The sequence below is a fragment of the Rhipicephalus sanguineus genome, chromosome 6 (assembly GCF_013339695.2).
Source record: "Rhipicephalus sanguineus isolate Rsan-2018 chromosome 6, BIME_Rsan_1.4, whole genome shotgun sequence".
NCBI lineage: Eukaryota > Metazoa > Arthropoda > Arachnida > Ixodida > Ixodidae > Rhipicephalus > Rhipicephalus sanguineus.
Genome location: NC_051181.1, coordinates 144,099,093 through 144,121,899, shown reverse-complemented (window position 1 = coordinate 144,121,899; position 22,807 = coordinate 144,099,093). Strand labels below are relative to the sequence as shown.

Below are 22,807 nucleotides of genomic sequence, written 5' to 3'. Positions count from 1 at the left end.
TCAAGAATCCGCAAATCGATTCCCATATGTGTAGCGTAAATGCTGATTAAAAAGTGGCTGCATGCACAGAGGCAGCTTTAGTGATTTGTATGCCCTGCCTGGTAGCTGATGTAACTAAAGTTGAGTGAACTCTAGAGGTAACAGGAAACCACAGATAAACGGTTCAAGTTGCAAGGACAGTAGGTACAATGAAAGGCCCCGAATAATTGACTTCCATACGCACAATAACGAGGATGGCTTGGTGGGCTAGTTGGTATTTCATCTTAGAAAGGTTACAGCGCACGCAGACGGCGACAGAGTGAAGAAGAGAAGCGTTGTGTCTTGTTTCTTCTTCACTTCTGTCCCCGTCTGTGTTCGCTGTAACTTTTCTAAGACGTATAGTAAGCCGACCTGCCAAGTGGTGAAGATTGTGACAATGTCGTAATATCCAAAGCGTTGGTCCCGGGTTCGATCCCCGGACAAGGACGAATTTTCCGTCAACTTACGAAGCTTTGTTTCAAGCAAGGCATGTTGTTGGGCTAGTCGGTTCATTGTTTCAAAAAAAGTTTTAAACTGCGCGATGAAGACGGGACGACAGCAGGAACACAGCGCTTGTTTGTTTGTAGTGTTCCTGCTGTCGTCCCGTCTTCATCGCGCAGTTTAAAACTTTCTGAAACTTTGTTTCAAGAAATCCGTATAAATTTCCTTGTAGCTTTGGGTTGCAAACGGGTGGTTGTCAAAGTCCCTCATCATGGTGACAATATACAACATACCTTTTCGCGAGTTTAAAAAAAATTACGGAAATTAGTTTGAATACAACATTTTCACGGCGCTACTCAACCCACTTTCTGTCTGACTACTCAAACCAGTGCTGTCTGACTAAGAAGCAGCTCTGAAAAAGATAATACGGCACTCTGCTGCAATAGTGGTCAGGAAGCAAAGCTGTCACGTGACAACCCCAAGCTGCTTGTCGATTGCGTGACGCTGCAACTCTCATCTTGAAATAGTCGCGGTCCTTCTCTGTTACTAACGTGTGCGTGTCGGGCACTTCCGTATATGTAAAGCCAAATGCGGCTTAAATGGTCTCATCTTCTTCTGGCGCTTTCTCGCTGTGGCTCGCGACCACGACGGGGCCCCTCCATTTTGTCCGCCATTAAAAAGTGATTTCCCCCTTTCCATTTCCCGAGGCGGCGTCGGGCAAGTGGAGAGATGCGCGAACGATTTCAGAATGGAACGAAGCTGACTTTTCACCGCCGTTGCCGTGTTTATTCCACAAACTTTCACTTGTGCGACTCGAGATGATATCGCGCGCATTAATGAAGCGGGCGTCCTAGTTACGCGCTAGCGTGCTTCTGAAGAAAGCAAAAAAAAAAAGAAAACGAAGGAAGGATACAGAGAAGGAAGGGTTTTGCCGAAACGGGTGGGAAAGAAAAAAGAGCGGGAAATTCCGCCGGTAACCTTGGCATGGGGAGCCCTTCGCGAGAGACGCGCCGAGTCTCTCGTATAACGAGCTGCGCTATGCGAGTCTTCCTCGTACGGAACAGCCGAGATCGAAATAGATAAAGGAAATAGATAGAGACGCGAAAGGATTAAGCGTATAAAATAAAAAGGAAAATAAACGCTTCGTCGTAATCGCAAACATCCCCCTATACACAGATGACGCGGGCGAATTGTGCGTATAGCCAACAGACCGCGATGCGCCTGCCCCCTGTCGGCCATAACGTACATATGCACGCCCATTTTCCCGAACTGGATGGATGTTAACTTCCTTCCTTGTGCCGTTTATTCTTAAACAACCGGGGTTATCTCAACGGGTCTGCTTTGTAGCTATGTATAGCTCTTCCGTCGTCGACGTGACGATAGCTCGTCGAATTAAGTCTTCAGACTCCCATAATTCTTTAGCCATTTGGAGGTAATAATATTTACATATTTATTTCTTTATTATTTTTACTTATCTCTTATTCAGTAACCAAGCGGGTAAAAGGCATTGCGGCAGAGAGAGAAAGAGTGAGTGAGTGAGTGAGTGAGTGAGTGAGTGAGTGAGTGAGTGAGTGAGTGAGTGAGTGAGTGAGCGAGCGAGGTGTTGCAAACACTTTGAAACGTTCATAAAAGGAAAATTTTCTGCACAGCGGTTTCAAAGCATAAAAGTTTATAACCAATCAATAATAACGATAATGAGCAATTAACTGCCTCACTCACACGATAAATCGATCGATCAATATTTTATTCAACAGGAACAGCCGGGAGGCCGTAGTATTGACACACTGGATACACACATGAAATAATCAACTGTTCATCTATTGAACATACCCAGGAACGACTACAAGGTCTGAAATAATGGCATTAACGATCACGCAGCTCTATTTTGCATTGCTAGGAGCTATCACTTGTTATATCGATAGTCAAAGCATTGTCACTGTCTGTCCGTATCAGCGTTTATAGATATACTATAAACGTCTATCAACGTTTGTAGTTATCTAAAAACCTTGGCCTGTGTCACCCTCATCCACGCCCCCCTCGGTTCTCTCCTCCAGGCGTCTACCTGTACGACACGTGCGGACGCGACGACGTGGCTCTTCGGCAAAGCGTGCGCGTCATCCACCAGGCGGGTCACGTGCGTTCCATGGCCTGCCCCACCACGCGAGTGCCGCCCGTCTTCGGTTAGTGCCCTAATATGCGTGCACGAACGAGCGACGACTCGGAGCTAACTCTCCTTATCCTCGACATTTTCGTCGTCTGACGCAGGTGCCATCCTCCAGGGCGATGTGGAGGCCGTCGAGACCGCGGCCAAGACCCTCGCCTCCTTCTCGATTCCGGCGGTCGCCGCCAGGGACGTTCCAGCCGAGAGCGTCCGCAGGCTGCGCAACCTCTACAGCACCGCGCCGGCGGCCACTTCGCTCGCAAGGGTTGGTCTCAGATAGTGAGAGCGGCGAAACGAAGGAGGGAGAGTAAATGACATTCACTTCGGTAGCGCACATAACAAAGAACACACAACAGTTTACACGTAGACAGGACGGGCTCTATAGATATATATAGTGAGTGAGAGTAACCGGGGGAAAAAAACATTCGGTTATCTATTACATATCGAAAGTGTAATGCATAAGAGTAAAAAGAAAGAGGACAGAAAGAATGCCACTGGCGCTCTTTCTGTCCTCTTTCATATGTACCCGTGTACATCTGATGTACACGGGTACATTAAACGTAAATGTCATTAGGTACAAATGACACGAAAGTTTCTCGCGTGACAGGGGTATTTGCTACGTACCAGCTAGCATAACATCGCGCGCTAGCTACGCTATACGATGTGTGACGAAGAGGTAGCGCTCAAAGTACCATATGCGTAGTACATGCTTCATGTGTGTGTGAGACACACATGAAGCATGAACTACACACGTGGTAACAGCCGGTGACGATCAATGCACACGATCGCCGCACAGGACCATAATCAACATTGTTGCTGTAAAGTGCGATCGAGCAGCTGACGACTCACCGTGACACTACGAGCATATGACCGTCACTGAGATCTTTCGAGTACAGGTTCTTTAAGCTCATCGTGACGGTTCCCTGCGAGCCAGAAGAATGCCATCTGACTATCTCGTCTACGGGCGACCTCGTTTTCAGGTCATCCACGCATCAGATGTCTACACGCTAAAGCCATTCGTACACATTTGCTGTCCTCAAACATCGTAACGCTGTCGTAAACTCCGGCTGCTCACATGTCGCCATGCGGAAACGATTTGCTGTCACCTGCGATCAACACGAGCCAGTAACACTATCGAGACATCGTTTCTAGGCTGTGTCTAGGACAGTAGCACAAAATGTGGATAATGAAAGGCGTATTACACCTTCGCGACAACGCGCTAGCGCTATCGGAAGACACGACACGACGGATTGAGCGTTACAGCGTAACACATTTAAAACTCGCGGTGCACGGACACGTGCGTGCCCGGAGCGTGAAACATTAAGGAAGATTCGCTGGATGTGCCAGGCTGTTGAGTCAGGCCGCGAAACGTACGAGTTGAATATGAGTCGCACCGAATCGCGCTTCAAGCGGATCGGTGCCAATGAACTGCATGCGCCGTGCTGCGTTGACGGATGGGCGCAGCGATTGTGTGCTCCCTGTGAATTTATTTGCTTTGAAACGGCCCACGAATACAGAAGAGATAGAAAGTAAACATTAAAGAATTAAAAAAGTGAAATAGGACAGTCAGCGTGACGAACGCCCTGAATGTTACATCTTAACGGCCCGTGAGAAAGGAATCGGTTAGGCTAAATTTGATTGCGGTGAGCGGCGAACGTGAGCTAGCTGCGCGTACACACGGTATTCTTCACAGTGCGACTACAAAGACAGTAAATGGCGCTGCTGGTCTTCAATAACTGTATCAGTGTATTGTAATGATTCCTTTTGCTTGATTCTATTCTTTTTGTAATCATCATCGTTAAGGGTAGCTTACCCTCCGTGATAACACAGGTGGAGCGCCACTCAAACCGCTGACGAAAAACGAAGACTATCACTGGAATAGAACCGTCACGTTCCTCACAAAAATAATTAGAGATGTATTGTTGCTCTTCCACTGACTTCTTATTACGAGCGTTAATGATTAATTAATAATTATTCGGGTTTATAACGTCCCAAAACCACGATATGATTATGAGGCACGCCGTAGTGCAGGGCTCCGGAAGTTTCGACCATCTCCATGGGGTTCTTGAACGTGCACCTAAAGCTAAGTACACGGGCCTCGAGCATTTCGCCTCCATCTAAATGCGGCCGCCGTGGCCGGGATTCGATCCCGCGACCTTCGGGTCATCAATCCAGCACCCTAATCACTAGACCATCACGGCAGGGTTTATTAAGAGCTTTCAATTGAATAACCGTTTAGATGCAGTCGAATAACACGCGTTATTTGGATAAGAGATTTACTGGCCAGCACCTGCGCGACAACAAACAGTTTTCTAAGCTAGCAAGGACGTGGCCATCAGTTGTTGTGGCCGTCTGTTGACTTTATGTTGAGATGCAATTAAACGTCGCCTTAAATTTTCGTAGGTGATTGTAACGAGGGCAGAAAAATGATATGTGCTCGGCCGTTTACGGACATCGACAGCGCTGACACGTTGACGCATAGGCCAATTTAGTAGCAACGAAAAGGTGGGCAAGGCAAACAACGCGCAGCGCGCTAGTGTGCCGCTCCGTGTTTGTCTTCCTCGTCTATTCCGATGGAGTGTGCGCTTATACAAAGGGCTCCGTTTCAACTGGCAAGTATGTCGTGCCAACGAGGTTAGTTTGCTTTCGCGTACGCACATATGGTACACAAACTGCTGCTGCGGCACAGCTCTGCAGCCACGGGAACAGTACACCAAACAGATCGCAGCTTCGCCTTGGTCACTGAGCCGCCACGCTCTCGTTTTTCGAGACGACTTTGCAAGTGCTGTGAAGCACGTCGTTTAAGACTGTTTTATTATTAGCTTTCTTTTTTTAAGTTCACGCTACTGTCAATGACAAAACCACCCCCCACGGTGGTCTGTGGTTAAGGTGCTCGACTGCTGACTGCTGTCCCGAAGGTCGCGGGGTCGAATACCGGCCGTGGCGGCCGAATTTCGATGGGGGCGGAATGCTAAAGACCCGTGTACTCTGATTTAGGTGCACGTTAAAGAACACTAGCTGGTCGAAATTTCCAAAGCCCTCCACTACGCTGTCCCTCAATCATGCGTGGTTTAGGGATGTAAAACTAAGAATTATTATATTATTATCCCTGACAAAAGTTTTACGGATGTCCTTTAACAGCACCTCGTCTTACCCACTGTGCAAAGGCGGCGAAGAACGAAAGAAATGAAGACACATCGATTTGTACTTGTATATCGCGACGTGAATTAAAAAGTCATGAAACGTCGAATGTGCCAACCCAACCGTTTTCATGCGTATGTGTCTGCCGCAGCACCGTTCGTTTCGTTGTTAAAGATACGGAACGGCAACGCTACAGCCCAATATGGCGGCACCGAAATCCATCCGTGAAATAGTCTATACACGCACGAACATATATAAAATGTATTTAAGCCCCCTCCGAAAAGAATTTCTGGCTACGCCCTTGTTTTGTACCACATTCCAGGTAAACAGATCTGAAGTGCGCATTCAGTCTGCCATCATTATGGGAGAATCAAGATGCTGCTGCTGTAATTTTCGAGGTCATTTTCACCTCTTGCCCCTTTCACTTAATCTTCGAAGTAACGGGGAAATACCCGAGCATTTTAGACGTACGATCAAGTTCTAGCGTCTTCTGACTTTTCCTCGCGCGTCGCAGGCCTTGGCAAGCACGCTGCGTCGTCTGGGCTGGTCGTACGTGGCCGTCATGTCAACGGCCGAGGACAGGCCACGCGAGCTGTCGCGGGCTTTCCTGCGCGTGGCCCGCGACATGGCCATCGACATCATGAGCGCCGACGCTCCAACGGGATTCTCCTACCAGCAGGTGCAAGAGGCGCTGGGCTCCACGAAGCAGCTTGTCGAGGTAATCAGCCATGAGAGAGAATATCTCTTACTCATTACGATTCTTCTGAGACTTCACTACGGAGCTGGCGTGCCCCACCGGATCATGTGGAATCGTGTGACGGGGTCACGTGACGTACGGTCCCACCCCAGCCCTGAAGACAGAACTCAATCTCTGCTTTCAATTGGGGTGGAACCATTCGTCGACGGCGGGGGCGTTGACGTTCTTAGGTTCGTCTCGCCTTCGTCAATGGCGGCGTTGTTCGGCCCCTCTTCTCCCATCTATTCACTATGCATGCATCTTCCCACATGGAACATAAAAACCACAGGGTCGTTCGTTCATTCATTCATTCATTCATTCATTCATTCATTCATTCATTCATTCATTCATTCATTCATTCATTCATTCATTCATTCATTCATTCATTCATTCATTCATTCATTCATTCATTCATTCATTCATTCATTCATTCATTATTATGGTGGTTACGACACCCAATTTCGACTGGATGGACGAGGATACAAATTAGTTTCAAATCGCACCGCTGTGATCCAAAAGCAAAAACGTAAACGTAGGAAAGCGCGAACACACCAAGCGCTTTGTGTGGTCCTCCTTTTCTGTACATATAAATCCAAACCGGATGGAGGGTAACATGAGCATAGACGCTTTGTCTGCTCAACAGTGGCCAAACAGTGGTGCCTGTGATTTCGTCCATCTGAGGTGGAATGTGCTTCTCGTATCTGATTTATGCTAAATTGCAGCCCCCCCCCCTCCCCATCCGAAATCGTATAACTTACTACCAACTAGGCGATCTTGCTGTGGTCAAATAAATGCAGCGATAGATATTATTCTATTTTATGGGGAACCTTGCTTCTTTGCGATGTGTCTTTTTTCCCCTGAGTTTGCTTCACAAAAGTTCTGCTACTTTGAACATGCCATACAGACAAACCCAGTAGCTTCACTGATAAGCTAAATCAACGTTCATAAGCATCTGGTCTGCGTACCACAACACAGTTTCATACCAGTGTACTAGAGGGAAATCTGGCGCTAGTGTTTATGGGAGCAGCAGCGCATGGCGCTTCAGCCAGCATGAGAATGATTGGTAGAACATGGATTTTCCTAAGCTTCCTCATTTTAGCTCCGTGTGGCTCCGTTTAGCCTGCAGCCGCTTTGTCGCAAGGCGAAGTTCAGCAGTCGACTTCCCGACCTTGACCCTTTTAGGCTGACCAATTCAAATCAGCTCATGAGGCTCACAACGAGCCATTCTTTTATTCGAAACAAAAGCCAAAACAACAATAAACCAAGTCACAAGTACGTTCGAAGCTGCAAGCACGAAGAATAGGCAAATCTATGTACTACCCAATGATTACCATGGTGGCTGAACTATCGCAGCGCCAGAGTTCCCTTTAGTAAATATTTTAAGAAACTGTGTGCCACAACAGGCACGTAGCCAGAAATTTTTTTCGGCGGGGGGCCCGAGGCCTAATTGTTCGAAAGAAAGTCTTTCCATGACAAAAAGAAGAAAAAGTTGCCCGGAAATATAGAAGGTTGGACGAATTTCGGGGGGGGGGGGGGGGCGGGCCCCCCCCCCCCCCCCCCCCCTTGCCTACGTGCCTGTGCCACAAGGGTCTTCACGATGACTGTAAGTGAAGCGGGAAATGGTTTTCTGTTTGGATTCGAGAACCATGGTTGGTCTAAGTGTAGTTCACTGTGGTGCTTATCTTCCCCAATGGCGACCGACAGAGCGGCTGCCGCGCGGCTGCGCTGTTCGTGACCCCCGCTGAGGCCAAGGCGTTCCTCGTGAGCTACGAGCCCGATCCAGACGCCGCCTTCTCCTGGGTCCTGGTGACGCCCGGAGACGTGACCGCTTCTCTGGCGGGGCTGCTGGCACCGCACAAGCTGCGGCGCCTGCGCCACGTCCTCTTTGCGGCTCCGGACGACACGCAACGCCCGGCCGAATACGGCGACTACCTGCGTGATCTGATGGACAGGGACGGATCAGCGCCACTGCTGCAGGAGCTTCGGAAGACTTACTCCAGGTGCCACGCGTCAACCATGTAGACGGTTTGCTGCACTAATAACCGAGATGCCTCAATGAAGCCCGGTCTTTGCTTTCGTCTTTCAAAAAAATTTTACGTGCTTTTTGTTTTTCGGTGTTTTCTTTATGGCGACGAAAACTTACCCGTGAGACATAAGTGAGGTTGTAGTGACAAATACGGGTACCAGTGTAAAAATGAAGGAGCCGGTTGTTGTGGTTGGTGCTTGTGCTGGCTCTGCTTGGCCGCTGACTGCTTTTTTCCCGTTTTTATTTATTTACTCTCGTACCCCCAGCGTCATTCAGGCATTACATTGGGGGAAGGGGGGGGGGGTATACATAGCAGTTTGAACACCCAATGGCAGTCCACAATAAACAATCAGTTACAACAAGATTGATGAAAAATACGCATTACATTACATTACAGTACGCGCAGGCGCACAAAGCAGCGCTAGCGCAAGCATCGTCTGCCACGCTGTTCCTTTCAGGAAGATGCACGCCCTACCACAATGACTGTATTAGTCTCCTTAGATAAAAAAAAGGAAAACAAAAGCGGTGTGAACAAAACCATGCGCACAACTTAAACCGTGATCTACCGATTCATGTTCTCTTGATCTTTCCTGTGATTGCAGTCAAAGAAACTGCTCAAAGTTGATGCGCAGGGAAATTTGAATAAAAAAATGTAATACACAAGAACGATGAGTTGTCGGGAAACGTGGAAATAAAAAAAAGCAAAACGTTCGTGCCGTTTCTACCTGCGATTGTGCGCACTCCGGGCGCCTTTAACAAAGAAAGGGAGTGTTTCATCCTGAAAGGAACAGCCTGGCAGACGACGCTTGCGCTAGCGCTGCTTCGTGCGCCTGTGCGTACTGCTGCCAGTCTCTCAGATTATCGCCGTTGTAAGGCGCTGATACTGCGTGCGGTCGACGCTCGCGCGATATTATTAAAAATGCTGGAGGCTGTACATGTGTGGTATATGTGTGCTGTAAGGCATGTGTTTTGTACGAATAGAAGCGGTGTTTTCTGGAACATGATACCATGGTTTCACACAGCGGTTGAATGCACATTAATTTAAGCATATACCCCTATTCGTGCCGTGTTACAGGTGCACGTGCAGAGTTTGCAAAGGTTCGCAGTTTGAATTCAACTACGAAATTCACATTTATTCAACTACTAAATATGCAAATATTCAAATACAAGCTATGCTAATTCAAGGTCATCGGGCATGATAGCAAGGCTGCCGACCACTTGCAGGAACGACGTGGTTCAGCGCTGGGACGACGAGATGAGCGACAGCGCGGACGCGGTGGCCGTCATCCGGGCCGTGTGGGCAATGGGCGCAGCTCTGCGTGCCGTGCAGAGGGTGCAGTGCGGCCGCGGTACCGACTGCCTCTTCGGCGGCCGCCAGGGGCTCAGTGCTTCCGTGCTGGAGGCGCTGGACTCGCTCAACTTCAACATGGCCGGCGCCGGGGTGGCGTCCCTGAGCGACACGCCGCTCAAGTTCTCGCACGAGAGGCACGTGGCCACGCTCAAGTACGCCGTCAAGGCCGTCTCCACCAGCGGTGAAGTGCTGCAGGTCAGAGCTGCAGTGCTGTGAAACGTTGTTCAGCTTATGCGTTCAAGAGTTCGACGAAAGTTTGTCTGGTGAGGTAACATGATGATGAAGTTGCGACCACTGACCGAGTCAAAGTGAAGACACACGAGGGACGTTTCGGGACCCGTACGGGTTCCATGATCACATTAAAGCAGGCGAGAGCACGGGGTTCCTAATTTTTACGACACTTGCCGGGTGAAGTGTGATCAAAGAACCTGTACCGAAACGTCCCTCGTATGTCCTCACTTTGTCTTGGTCAGTGAGCACAACTTCTTCATCACATTGTTCAGCTTGCGTAAAGGGGAAAAAAAGGAGGGTGGAGGTGGAGGCTCTCTATCGTTGCAAGGTTCCCCTTCTCTTTCTATTAGAACAGCAAGCAATACTTGTACGAAAAGGCTGCGCAAAGAAACTACGCCAAGGTCCCGCTTTAACCGAGACTTCAAGGTAACGTGCACGCGTGATTACTTCACCCCTACTACAATCAAAGAGGATCTATTAGACCAAGTACCAGTCATATCTGTCCCGTCCAAGGTCGTGACGTTTCCTTTCTCTGGCATCTGAACCTGTGATCGCTCGTGAAAAGTGATTTCGTATAATTTGACAACGGGGAAGGAATGAGTTTTGTTCACTATCAACGCAGTTTCGACTAGAGCGATGCTTTATGCTTTTATTTTTGACAACTTGTGACCACACGTGTATAATACAACAATCTCGGGAACATTTTAAGGGCGCAGAATAAACGAGATTTACATCCTGTTTCTTTTTCGTGCACAGTGGCAATCTTCTTGAGCTTTCAACGCAAGTATGATCAACCTCGGAGCTACTTGGTCATCTACACACTAGATGTCGCAATCGGTTACTTCCGGTTCCACTTAACAGGACCCATCCCGTTTGTAAACAGGGCTTGTGAATGAGCACATGATACAGTGGCGTCATTAGGTTGAAGTCTGATATGTAGCTTGCGTATACTCATTCCACATTTTGTATTGCCCTTTCTGTTGCCTCATTCGATTATTTTAAGGCGGCCCGCTTGGAACCAGCTCACATTATTTTCTCCGTGTTTCCTTACATTGTTGCAATTTGTTACTACACGCTTTAATCTGTGTAATCTTTGTCTCGTTGTAGATATCCGTTTACACAGACGACACTGGCCTTGAAGTGGACGATGTCCTGGTGCCTACACGCGGCCCCGTCATTCGAGGATCCGCTGTAGAAGCCGGCAAGACGAGCGTCAAGCCGTCCACCAGGCAGCGCTCATCCAACCTACGCTCTAGTAACTTGGAGATACACAACGAGGGTGAGCCGCAGCCGCTGGGCGACGACACCACCAGTTCGCCGTCGCTGTCCCAGACCGCATCGGACGAGGACTACGGAGCGCTCGCCGACAAGACCTCCACGGCTCCCGGAGCCGTTCGGCTGGCCAAGCCGAAGCTCTACACAATCTGGATAGCCAAACCCTGGACGCTCGCCGTCGTCATCATGTCCGGGCTCGGAATCCTCCTTAGCGCCTACGTCGCGGTGTTCCTTCTGATGAAGCTCTGCGAGGGAGTCGTGCGCAAGGGCCACCAGCTGACGTCCCTCCTCCTGCTTCTCTCGGTGGTCAGCCTCTTTTTATCGGCGCTGCTGTTCACTTTCCGGCCCAAGCCCCGGCTATGCGCCGTCCAACAGTTGGCGCACCACACGAGCTACGCGTTCGCGTTCGGCGCGCTGCTCCTCAAAGGAATGCACCTGAACGCCATGCAGAGCGCCGGACTCGGGGGCCGCGCCAGCGGCCTCAACCAGCTGCTAACCATCTGCTTCCTCGTGGCCGTCCAGATGGCTCTGGAGGCGCAGGCATGGATGCTCTCTCCGCCTCGTTGGTGCAAGCTGAACCAGACCCGGTTCCTGCTGCACCAGGCCTATCCGTGCGTGGTGCTGGCCCTCGCCGTGCTCATGGCCTTTCGGACGCGCAACTGCTCCTACCACCGGCGCGACGCCAGAAGCCTGCTGTGCACCAGTCTCCTGGCGGTGCCCATCCTAGCGGCGGGACACACGGCGTTCCTGCTTCTGGGACCAGGAGAGCATCAGATAGCGGCGCTCAGTTTCGCGCTGATCGCCACGGGGTTCCTGATTCTCGTGGGCATATTCGCGCCTTACCTCAGGGCGCTGCACAAGCGAGGCGGCTACGGCCACAAGCCGCTCAGCTACTCGGACTCGTCGGCGTCCGCCTTCACCACGTTCCAGCACCACCACAAGGACAGCGGGTCCGCGATACCCGAGTGCTGTTACGTTCGCGGAGGCAGGGCCGTCACCATCGTACAGCAGTCCAACAGGAACGGCGGCGGGCCGTCTCACCACGTCAGGAACCCACTCTACATTCCGGGGTCTGCTTACCCGTAGGCGCCGCGAACTGCGACTTCGTCGCAGGGCTGCCGCAACGTTAGCGGATAGGACTACACGGAGGTCGTGCTCAGGGCGAAAGGCATTGGCAAAAGGCATTCGAGCCTCTGTCGTGGCTTCCCTTAACTTTGTGCACAGAGGCACGCGTTTCGACAGTCCACCGCTCTCAACGGGTTATATAGCCGCGCGCTGTGTCAACGAGGGGCTGTGGACTTTTCGTGCCGACTGACATTTTATGTGCATACTTCGGAAGCGGTGCTGACCTCGTTGAAGACTGCGTTGTTGTGTGGCAAATTGTGGCCGTATAGAGTGATTGCTCGCACGTGCCCTACGTTCAGGATGGATTAGGAAATGGCTAATGGTGCTGCAGCCGTGGATGTATAAATCCCTGTCTCTAGCCGTAAGGAGGCCGCGCTTACAAAGACATACGAGACGGTATCTCCGTAGCCACCAGTAGCCCCCTAATCCGACCCTGAAAGGACAATAAGGACCGTAGCCGCATCGTAGTAAACAGCTCTTTTCTATTATTAACTCCCGAGATTATATCGCGTTATACGTGCTGGCGCACAACCTTTATGACGAGTGCACCTATGTGCCTAAACGATGTGCCTCTCACAGATGAGGACACGAGATCACACGTCGACGCAATACTTTCCATGTTATTTCAGACGTACCGCACTGACGAATTTAGGCAGAAACATTGACTTTGCAAGGTGATTACATAGACATGCGCTGTCGCGAACAATGTTGACAACGCGCATCTACAGAATTTGAGCGCGATGGAATGCGGTGCAGGAAGCAATTCTTTGTGTCATAGAACGTCCTATGCATGGCCCCCAGTGCAGTTGGGAGCATAACTTCATCGCAGTGCACATTTACACTTGCGCAAGGGCTCAGGCTGTTGGTTCGAGATAATTTTCTTTCGAGCATGCATAGCCAGAGGACTACTATAGGCTGCTCGTGTTCCCTTTTATGAAATATACCGCCCGATGTAAGGCACTTGAACAATCGTCAAGGTGCAGGCCGGTGACATGTTTCATCGGACGACGTGACCTACACTGCGGTGGCTGTGACTTCAGTGAATTTGGTAATTGGAAAATCAGTACTGCGGAGACATGCAAGGTGGAGGGAGGGCTATGAAATAGAAAATTGACACCCGCCCGTTTTCAGCATAAGGCTATACAAGGGACTCCATACAGATCTATCAGAAAGCAAAATCTTCACGAAAAATTCGTCCTGGTCTGGGGATCGAACCTGGGACCAACTTTATTCAAGGCCGATGTTTGTGGTACCTCACCAGTAAGGCATCGTTTGCTAAAGAGGTAAGAAAATTGTCTCGAACCAACGTATTCCACTAGACGGAGACGATTTCGGGTTGGAGACAATTGCGCTGGAAGCAGTATATAGCTATCGTTCCACGCTCTCGCTATGTCTGTTCTTTTTTTACATTTCTTGTGAGACAAAGAGAAACAAGCTTAGGACGTTCTTCAAGAGCTTCATATGTGTCACTGGCAGCCTACTTTGCGTTGCCTGACAAACGGGTGCGGAGTGCCATTCCTCGCTTGTTCGTGTGATGGGAAAGGATACACGTAATGTTGCGTTGAACAAGGCAAGACACGAGTGTTAAATGTCTGTACGTGCACTCGGGCAGTATTACCTGTCTACCACTTCGGCGCAAATAAAACATGAAACGGCGTTCCCAGATTGCTGCTCGCATGGTTGTTTACAGCTCGTTATTTCTTTTCAACTCGTCCCTTTCATCACATCGACGAGAAAATTTCACCTGTAAGGCGTGATGAACCTTGGTGATGAGCTTTGGGACGTGTATGTACTGCTACGTTTCCAGATCCATTTTCACAAAAAAGATGTGGTTGCGCTACGAAATTGCTCATAACAGAACATTTCAGTTCATCGCAAATGCTGGGCACATATCATTAGCGAAGACGACGGGTCAACGAAAGGACGAAAGAAAATATGAACGAATTATCTTTTCTGTTTACGGGAACGAGGATGACGCGAATATGACAGTTGCCAGTGTCACGAAAAATAAACCATCATTCGACTTTCGTGTTCTCTGTGTGTCCATGTCTTGTGTTTGTCTTCAAATCTACACAACTGTCTGTCTCTTTCTTTTCCCCTAACTGCGCGCGGGGTGGAGTACAAGACTGAAATGTACGCACTCATAGCCGACCGCTACTCTAATTAAGGACTAATTCGTAAACTGGTCGTGGGAGGCGCGACTCTTCAAACTGGGCTTGGGAAGCCAATTGGCGACCCTTGACCAGGCCCTACGAGCCGCAATTGCCAGCCCAGGGAGCCTTATTTTTATAAAAGTTTTTTTTTTCTCTGTATTATCCTGTCTTTACTAAAACGTGCATTCTCAGCGCCTTTAAGACGCCACAAGAAAAATCAGCGCACGACAACGCAAAAATTATAAAGTTGCCTAGCAACGCGTGTAAGAGCACAATTCTCAGCGTATACGGCCGTTTTGCATTTTGTGACCACCAAAACCTGGCCACCCGGGCCGTAACCGAAACCCGTTACCTCGTGCTCAGCAGCAGAACGCTATAGCCGCTGAGCCACTGCTTCGAGAACGTCGAAGGAAGTAAATATATAAATAAAGCTGAGAAAGACAAGGAATGGCACGAGGAAAACGCAACAGCAGGCGAGTTCAAAAGAGTTGATACTACAGTGTGGTACAAGGCCAACGTCCCTGAAAGCATTAATAAAAACTTTGAATGAACAAGGCCACGTGCGGCGGGTTACAACAAGTGATAGCGAACGGGGTTGGAATTTTACACCAAATAAAAAAAAAGCTGCTTGCTCACCTGACCTTTCATCTCAGGTGTTCACACATTTCAATATTTGATTGAGAAATCGAACGGGCCATATTTTAAGCGAAGAAAAGCAGTGATGAGGCGATTGTTGCTTAATTTTGTAAATTCGTCGATGAACATTAAATAAATAAATAAATAAATAATAATAAATAAATAATAAATAAATAAAAGCGTAAGTTGGATCCAGCTCCTCCGGTTACCATGTGGAAACTCGAAGCTTTTGGTCCGTCCGATTTTCTCTCCTGCCAGTTGAATGCGAACTAAAACATTCTGCAATGCATGGACTTTTCAATACCGAGAAAGCTAAGCTTCGCAGCAGGTATCGTTAATGTATCGCTCGTACTAGACAAAAGATACGGTAACGGAAGCTACATCGCAATGCTTTCGCATATACACATTTCAATTTAGAAAAAAAAAACCGTCGCGAACTAACATCACGACAGCAGAAAAGAAAAAGGACGGTAAGGGACCTTCATAATGCGGGAATTTATCAGGCACTTCATCATTTCTACATGATCATCATCACATAAGGTTTTTCGTCATCATCGCTTGCGGGGACTCATATTGAGATTGTCCTGTCCATTGGATTTGATCGGTTCGCCACATCTTCAGGGCGTATAAAGACGCCCAGTATAATAATGAATAAATATGAATAAATATGTGGTCACCGTATACGTAAACGTACACGCACAAACATCCGACATGACAACCTGTCACACGTTGCGCCGAAGAGGGTCGATACGCATGAATCTCTTCCGCGTAAAGAGACGGTGGTCTCCAACCTGTTATTAACCTCTACTTAAACCAGTCACGAAAAGGCAATGCCTATAACTATCGCAAACTCATTTGCCCCGCCTTCACTAATCACGGTTGGCAACGACAGCCACAAGGTGCACTTTTCGCGGAAGTGCTATCGCCGCGAACATAGAGTATAATCAAGCAATGTTACGAAAGCATACATGATAAAAGATGGTCGGCGTGCAGACACGGACACAAGAGAAGATATCAAGACAACACAAACGCCAGCGTTTGTGTTGTCTTAATCACTTGGATCCCTCCCCTCCTCCCTAATGGGGAACCACCCTGCGGAAGCCTATGGTCTTGATCTGATCTCTTAGGTCCGGGTCTTCAGGCCAACCTTCTTTTATCAAGAATCCGTACCAACTAGCCCAAATTCCTGTCGTTCGAAAGCAATACAAATTGCGAGACTTCGCTTTCCACGTCCAAACGGGCTGCTTTTCCGGGCAAACCTTTATGAGCAATGCAATAACGACCATAGGCATCCGGGGGGGTCTTAGCGTCACGCCGTTGCGTAATGCTGTTGAGTAACGCTCCCCAAGTCAATTACGAACGCACGCGAAGTCAGGACGTCGCCGCACTTCGTGGCTGGTCGACGGCCTGTTCACCTTGGAATATGTTACAGCCGGTCGCATCGCCGTCGCGTCTCCTTTACGCCGTCCCACGCGAATTTCCTCGTACACTATAGGATATCACGCGCGTAAACGGAATGCGCGAGAGATTACGTTATAGTCAACCGACCACAAGGCAGCCTCGGAGTAGTACGAAGGAACGTCGCGACCCTATAGTTGCACATGTCGATGCAAAACGCTTCGCTTACGTTTTCTGTTCACGTATGCGGTGGTGTTTGTTTAGTGCCGTTGTGCGTGTCTGTGACATGGTGCCCGTAAGCAAGGATATATCAACATGTGTGTAAGTTTGTGTTGAGCATGCGCGCGCGTTTCAAGACTACTCTGCCCTCAATCCTCGCGTGGCGCTTTTACATATTAACGTAAAGTCTGGCAAACAGGCGTGCACCTTCCTGCTTTGTCGCAATATTCGTTCTGGTCTTCTGCCGCATGAGCAGCATGAATAGCCTACAACCGTTCTAGTATATATATATATTTGTTCCCGCTGTTCGGATTGTACATTCTGTGTTGTTGAATAAGTTACTAGAACAGCTATTCCTGTAATTTAGCACATTAAGGCATCCCACCCATACGCTCTGCCCGTACTTATTTAACCGTATGCCACACCAAAGTACGCAACCGACGTTTATTTTGTTGAAACATTGTAGACATACACTGATATGGTATAAGTGTTGTTCTCAAGTTCTTAGCCGCACGAGCTCTGATGTTCGGGCCATTTTTCGTTTGAGCTTTCAGAAAGTGAAGCAACTATCGAAGAGATAGGGAGAGAGAGAGAGAGAGAGAGAGAGAGTAAGAAGAGGCAGTGAGGTCAATCAGATGACCGTCTTATTTAAAAAAAAAGGGGGGGGGGAGGGGAATTTCACATAAATTAATACAGCAAACAAGCGAAATGAGCCCTGCTACACATAACGGAGCGGTGCCACTCCCACTTGAATCAGAAATGATGACGATGATAAGACATTATCAGTACGAGCAAGCGAATCATCTTCACCCAAGGCAGCTGACTTCCTTACACCAGGAAGTAGGGGATATTAAGCCACTTCTCCAGGAAGGAAGGAAGGAAAACGGGAGAGATGAAAGACAGGGATGTTAACCAGTTTGGCATAACCGCATACCGCACAAGACTGCCGCTCTGCGCTGTGAAGTTATGTGTGTGCGTGTGTGTTCCCCTCTCTTTCTCTCTTTCTTCACTTCTCTAGGTCTGTTCACCTGACTTAGCTGGTCATCTGGGCAGGGGCGGCGCAGTGGGGGGGTAGGGGGGGCTGGAAGCCCCCCCCCCCCCCCCCTTGCTCCCCAAGAGCAAGCATAGTCAACACACAATGCATATATGTTCCCAGCCCCCTGCCCCTATTAAGGAACTCACTTGTCGTGGGTGCCCCCCCAGTAAAAAATGCTGGCGCCGCCCCTGCATCTGGGCTTGATATGGACGACAAAGCCTCCGGCTATACTACTCGGTTGTTATGCGCGGTGAAAGCATGTTTCCGCGTCTAGTCCCTTATCAGATTGAGATATGCATATCATTAGTGGTATCCAAAAGCATCTTTCTATAGCGCAAGTATCAGCTAGTCGAATGTAACTGTATTTTGCCAAGCTAGGGCTGGAGAAGAATCAACGCTCCTGAACTAGTTTTATCTCGTATTCAAGCGTCGATAATACTTCACACAACCATGCGAAAGTTCGAAACACAGAGCTATTTGGACCCGCCGTGATAGCAATCACCACGTAAGGTGTCGCGCAGCTAAGCTTGAGGGCGCAGGTTCGATTTCCAGCCATGGCAGTCGCATTTCGATGGGGGGCGAAGAACAACCGTGTGCTTAGATTTAGAGCGCGTTAAAGAACCCCTATGCGATCGAAATTGATACGGAGTCCGCCACTACGGCGTGCACCATAATCATATCGTTGTTTCGGCACGTAAAACTCAAGATATTATGATGCTATTCAGTCACCATTATGTATCAGGCATTTAGTCACTTATGTACGCTGCTGTTTAGTCCTCCTATTATGTACGATGCTGTTTAGTCACTATTTGCGTATTTGCTTGTAGTCGCGCTTTATCTCTCGTTGCGGACAAAACGCGCGAGAACACGGAACTTTCCTGTCGTCACGGCAACAGAACAGCCCGGCCCATCCGGCACAACGCAGTGTTCCCAATAACACCGCGCCATCTCCCCGCCACATTGGCGTGCTCCACTTTCCGACGTTCGCGCGCCGCCTGCAGATGTCCCTACCGGTGCTGTTCGGCCACTGCATGCGCCACTGAGATCTGCTGCAGGAAAACAGCGATCTATAAATAGCAGGCGTCTAGGATTGGTATGGTTTTCGACATCTTCCGAATGCGAATCGCATAGGGCCGTCAGCTAATACAGTGAAATAACCGTTCCTTCGAATCGACACAGCTGTCTATTATTTGAATAGTTTTCGAATATTAAACCACCGTTTTCCTCAATATCACAAAACGGTGTTAATATCGCCGTTACTTTATTTTTTTATAGTTGGGGTTTACCGTCCCAAAACCAAAATGTGATAATGAGAGATGCCGTAGTGGAGGGCTCCGGAAATTTCGACCCCCTGGGGTTCTTTAACGTGCACCTAAATCTAAGTACACTGGCCTCAAGCATTTTCGCCTCCACCGAGAATACACGGCGCCATGGCCGGGATTCGATCCCGCGACCTGCGGGTCAGCAGCAGTCGAGCACCATAACCACTAGACCACCGTGGTGGGTTTAATATCCCCGTGGAATTGAATTTCAATTAGAGGGAAACTAATATTACGAATTTCCTCACTTTTACGAATAAATTCGAATTCTCCCATATTTCCTTTGACGTCTGTGCGCGCGCTTGTTAGTAAATGCTACACGCAGGGGAGCGCTAGAGCGCAGCAAGCAACATGATGATAATAACTTTCGACAGAATATTTGTTTTCTGGAATAAATGCCGCCCTTAAAGCTAACTAATCGGCGCATCACAGAACCCGTGCGTAAAGACTCTTGATCGGAAACAAGAACTATACAAGTGGAACGCTGACGCGTATGCTTTATTCTGATATCATGCGTAGAAATTGCAGATCTTTATTTGGCAAAGTAAAAGAAGGGTTATAAACACATGTATCACGAAACCTGGGAATCCACTCACCTCTGCTATACAGGGGGTGCATTTAATAACTTGATACACAGGGCGCGTACATTATTTATTTATTTATTTACTTATTTATTATTGTTATTATTTGGAGTTTTTTATAAATATTACCTTTTGGGTTTATATCCAGTATATACATTTACGTTCAAATGGTGTATACCTGCTACACGTCTGGCAGTGCGGGCGCCACTCAATAAAAAATAAAATAAAAAATAAAAAGATTTATAACTCCGTTTTGCACCAAATCAAAGTAGAAAGTTTTGTTTTACGCCTCACTGACACCAACTATAGCCCAAAATCACATCCTCTGGCCTTATTAATGTGAAAACATAAAAGAAACCTAAACGTGATTGATGTTATCGTGAAAGTTAGGCCAGTTTCGGTCCTGAACAAAAAAAAAGGTCCTCCTTAGACACACACACACACACACACACACACACACATATATATATATATATATATATATATATATACATATATATATATATATGAGTAGAGCCGTCTTTCATTGCCGTCAGACAATAGGTAAAGAGCGCTTCTACAAACTGTTTGTTAGTCGACGTCTCGGTCGGAGTCCAACGTTTCTCAAGACCCTAAACAAAAGGTACGAAACGTCGGCCAATAAAGCTTTTTAACCGGGACATTTCATAACGTGTGTCTCAACAAGCGCCCCATAACGGACATCTGAAGGTTATTACTACGTAGACCAAGATCAAGATTACAGGAAAAAAAAAAAGAAAAAGCGGAAGCTCTCAAGACATACAAGTCGATTTATTGAATAGTTACGAAGCACTGACTTGAAAACACGTGTGTTTTTTAGACCGCTGGTATAGTCTCCGTCTCAGTTCTGTTTTAAGGTTAAGGTTAACGCGGTTTAATGTCCATTCCTCCATTTATTTTTTTTTGCTCGGAACAAGCAGCTTCGCGAGCGGATCCGCTTACACCATCGATCGACATGACAGGTTATATTTCAGTACGCCGCCGATAGACAGGATAAATTCCGCAATTAGGCCTAACTCGCCCGCACCTCGAGATTCTGCATCACTCCTGGCGCGCTGGAGACGCGACTACGCAGCAAGTTTGCACTTAACTTCTACTACATTAGCCCAGGCAGGCGGACGCGCATTAAGGACTTTTTGCGTATTGCGCCGCGCGTTATCTGCGAGCTCACGTGGTTCGGCAAACACGTAATATCGTCACACACACACACTCTTGACCGCGATACCGTTGATGAGACCATGGCTGCAGCAGAGAGGTGACGTGCGATCGTTGCCCCGATTACCTTGTTCGTTTCTCGGAGGGGGGCCGAATGATAATCAAGATACGACGTTGATTGCATTGTGACAGAAAAAAGAAAAAAAGATGAGTCGAGCACGTGACCGCGCGTCTGTCCGAGGGGCCTTTTAAGCGGACCCGGAGGAAACTTCCACGCAATCTTCTTTGGGAGTCGTGTAAGTGATGCGTCAGAGAAGAGATTTATTGCATACACGTGCAGCCTTTTCTAGAACGTTGTTTTCGTATCGGCATGGCGACTTTCGTCTTCTTTCTATAGGGTTCGTCAGCGTCTGGGGCGACACTGGCACGTTCAATCCGCGACCACCGAAACGCGTGTATGGCGCCAAATTTTTGTGAGAGGTCGGAATCTTCCTGGTGTGTACAAACCTTTTCGTCGGCTTTACATGCTGCCCCAAAGGCTTATTTATTATTTTTTCAAATACGAATAGGAGAGGTTGGTGCCCTTCATGGCAGCACCCGCTTAACTGCTACTCACTTTTCAAACGAAAATATACAATACTGAAAAAAAAATAACAGAAAAGGGCAACAAAATATGTCACACAGTAGGACACGAGATGTGCAAACGCAGTACAATCCAACAGCATATGAGACACAAACATTCGACCACGAGTTCAGGTAAGTAAATTAAGTTCACTTGTACACGTACAAAGTTCTGTATAGCTGTTCTGTACTTGTTCTGTGTGGCTCGACGTACACAGGGAAGCACGCAGAAGACAAATAATTACATATCACATAAAACACACGATCACAACATTATACGATTAGGAACACATAACAAGATTAAGGAAGCAAGGAACATGAGATAGAGGAAGGCGTCTTACGCATTTTGTAAAGGCTTCACGGAGAGGGTTCTCCTTTTGCATTGTATTCACAGCGGGGGGCAACGCATCATATGTTTCAGATATATTTACGTGCTCTCAAGCGTGTTGTGCAGCCTAATGGTTAAGATACCTGCCTTCGGGAATGTAGGGCCTGGATTCAAATCCAGCAGCACCAAGAAAATTTCTAGCATCTTCGACAAATCGCACCACCAGGCGCTGCGATGATCGGACGAAACGGCCCACCAGGTATAGGCCCCCGTGCTCACCTGCACGATTTGCCGAAGTTGCCATTATTTTGTTTCATAGATGGCTTTCACTGACGTCACTGAAACTGCCATGTTGGTGCAGTGCATGGTAGGACGCAGGGTTTGTGACGTCGCATTAATGTTATCATTGCATCACTTCCAAGTTCTTTTGTTATTGACGCACAGAGGCCAATAACAGTGTGGCCGCATCGTTATCATATTGAAGCAGGCTAAGCGCAATGTGATTGTGCTGCCTTTACGTCACCAAAGCCGCCATGATGGTGAACCAGTACGTAATGAAACTGCGTCCATGACGTCACGTGCAAGCTATCTATACACCCATTTCTTCATGACACCCGCCGAGGCGGTCTAGTAGTTATGGTGTTTGACTGCTGACCCGAAGGTCACGGGATCGAATACCCGCCGTGGCGGCCGCATTTCTTAGGAAGCGAAATGCTATAGATGCCCATACTTAGATTTATGTGCACGGTAAGCAACCCTGGGTGGTCGAAATTTTCCGCAGCCCTCCACATGTCCTCCCTCATAATTACATCATAGTTTTGGAACGTACGTGAAAAAA

At 48.2% G+C, this 22,807-nt stretch overlaps 1 protein-coding gene across 1 annotated transcript in view; it reads left to right on the top strand.

The window, feature by feature from the left end:
* Positions 1-14,528, top strand: part of LOC119396625 (uncharacterized) — a 296,945-nt gene extending 282,417 nt beyond the window's left edge. Inside the window, exons 3-8 of the mRNA XM_049417162.1 lie at positions 2,514-2,639; positions 2,725-2,885; positions 6,276-6,479; positions 8,202-8,497; positions 9,748-10,069; positions 11,213-14,528. Of these exons, the coding sequence (XP_049273119.1) occupies positions 2,514-2,639; positions 2,725-2,885; positions 6,276-6,479; positions 8,202-8,497; positions 9,748-10,069; positions 11,213-12,466 (2,363 nt within the window). The 3' untranslated portion in view covers positions 12,467-14,528. The remainder of the gene's footprint in view (positions 1-2,513; positions 2,640-2,724; positions 2,886-6,275; positions 6,480-8,201; positions 8,498-9,747; positions 10,070-11,212) is intronic.
* Positions 14,529-22,807: the final 8,279 nt, after the last annotated feature.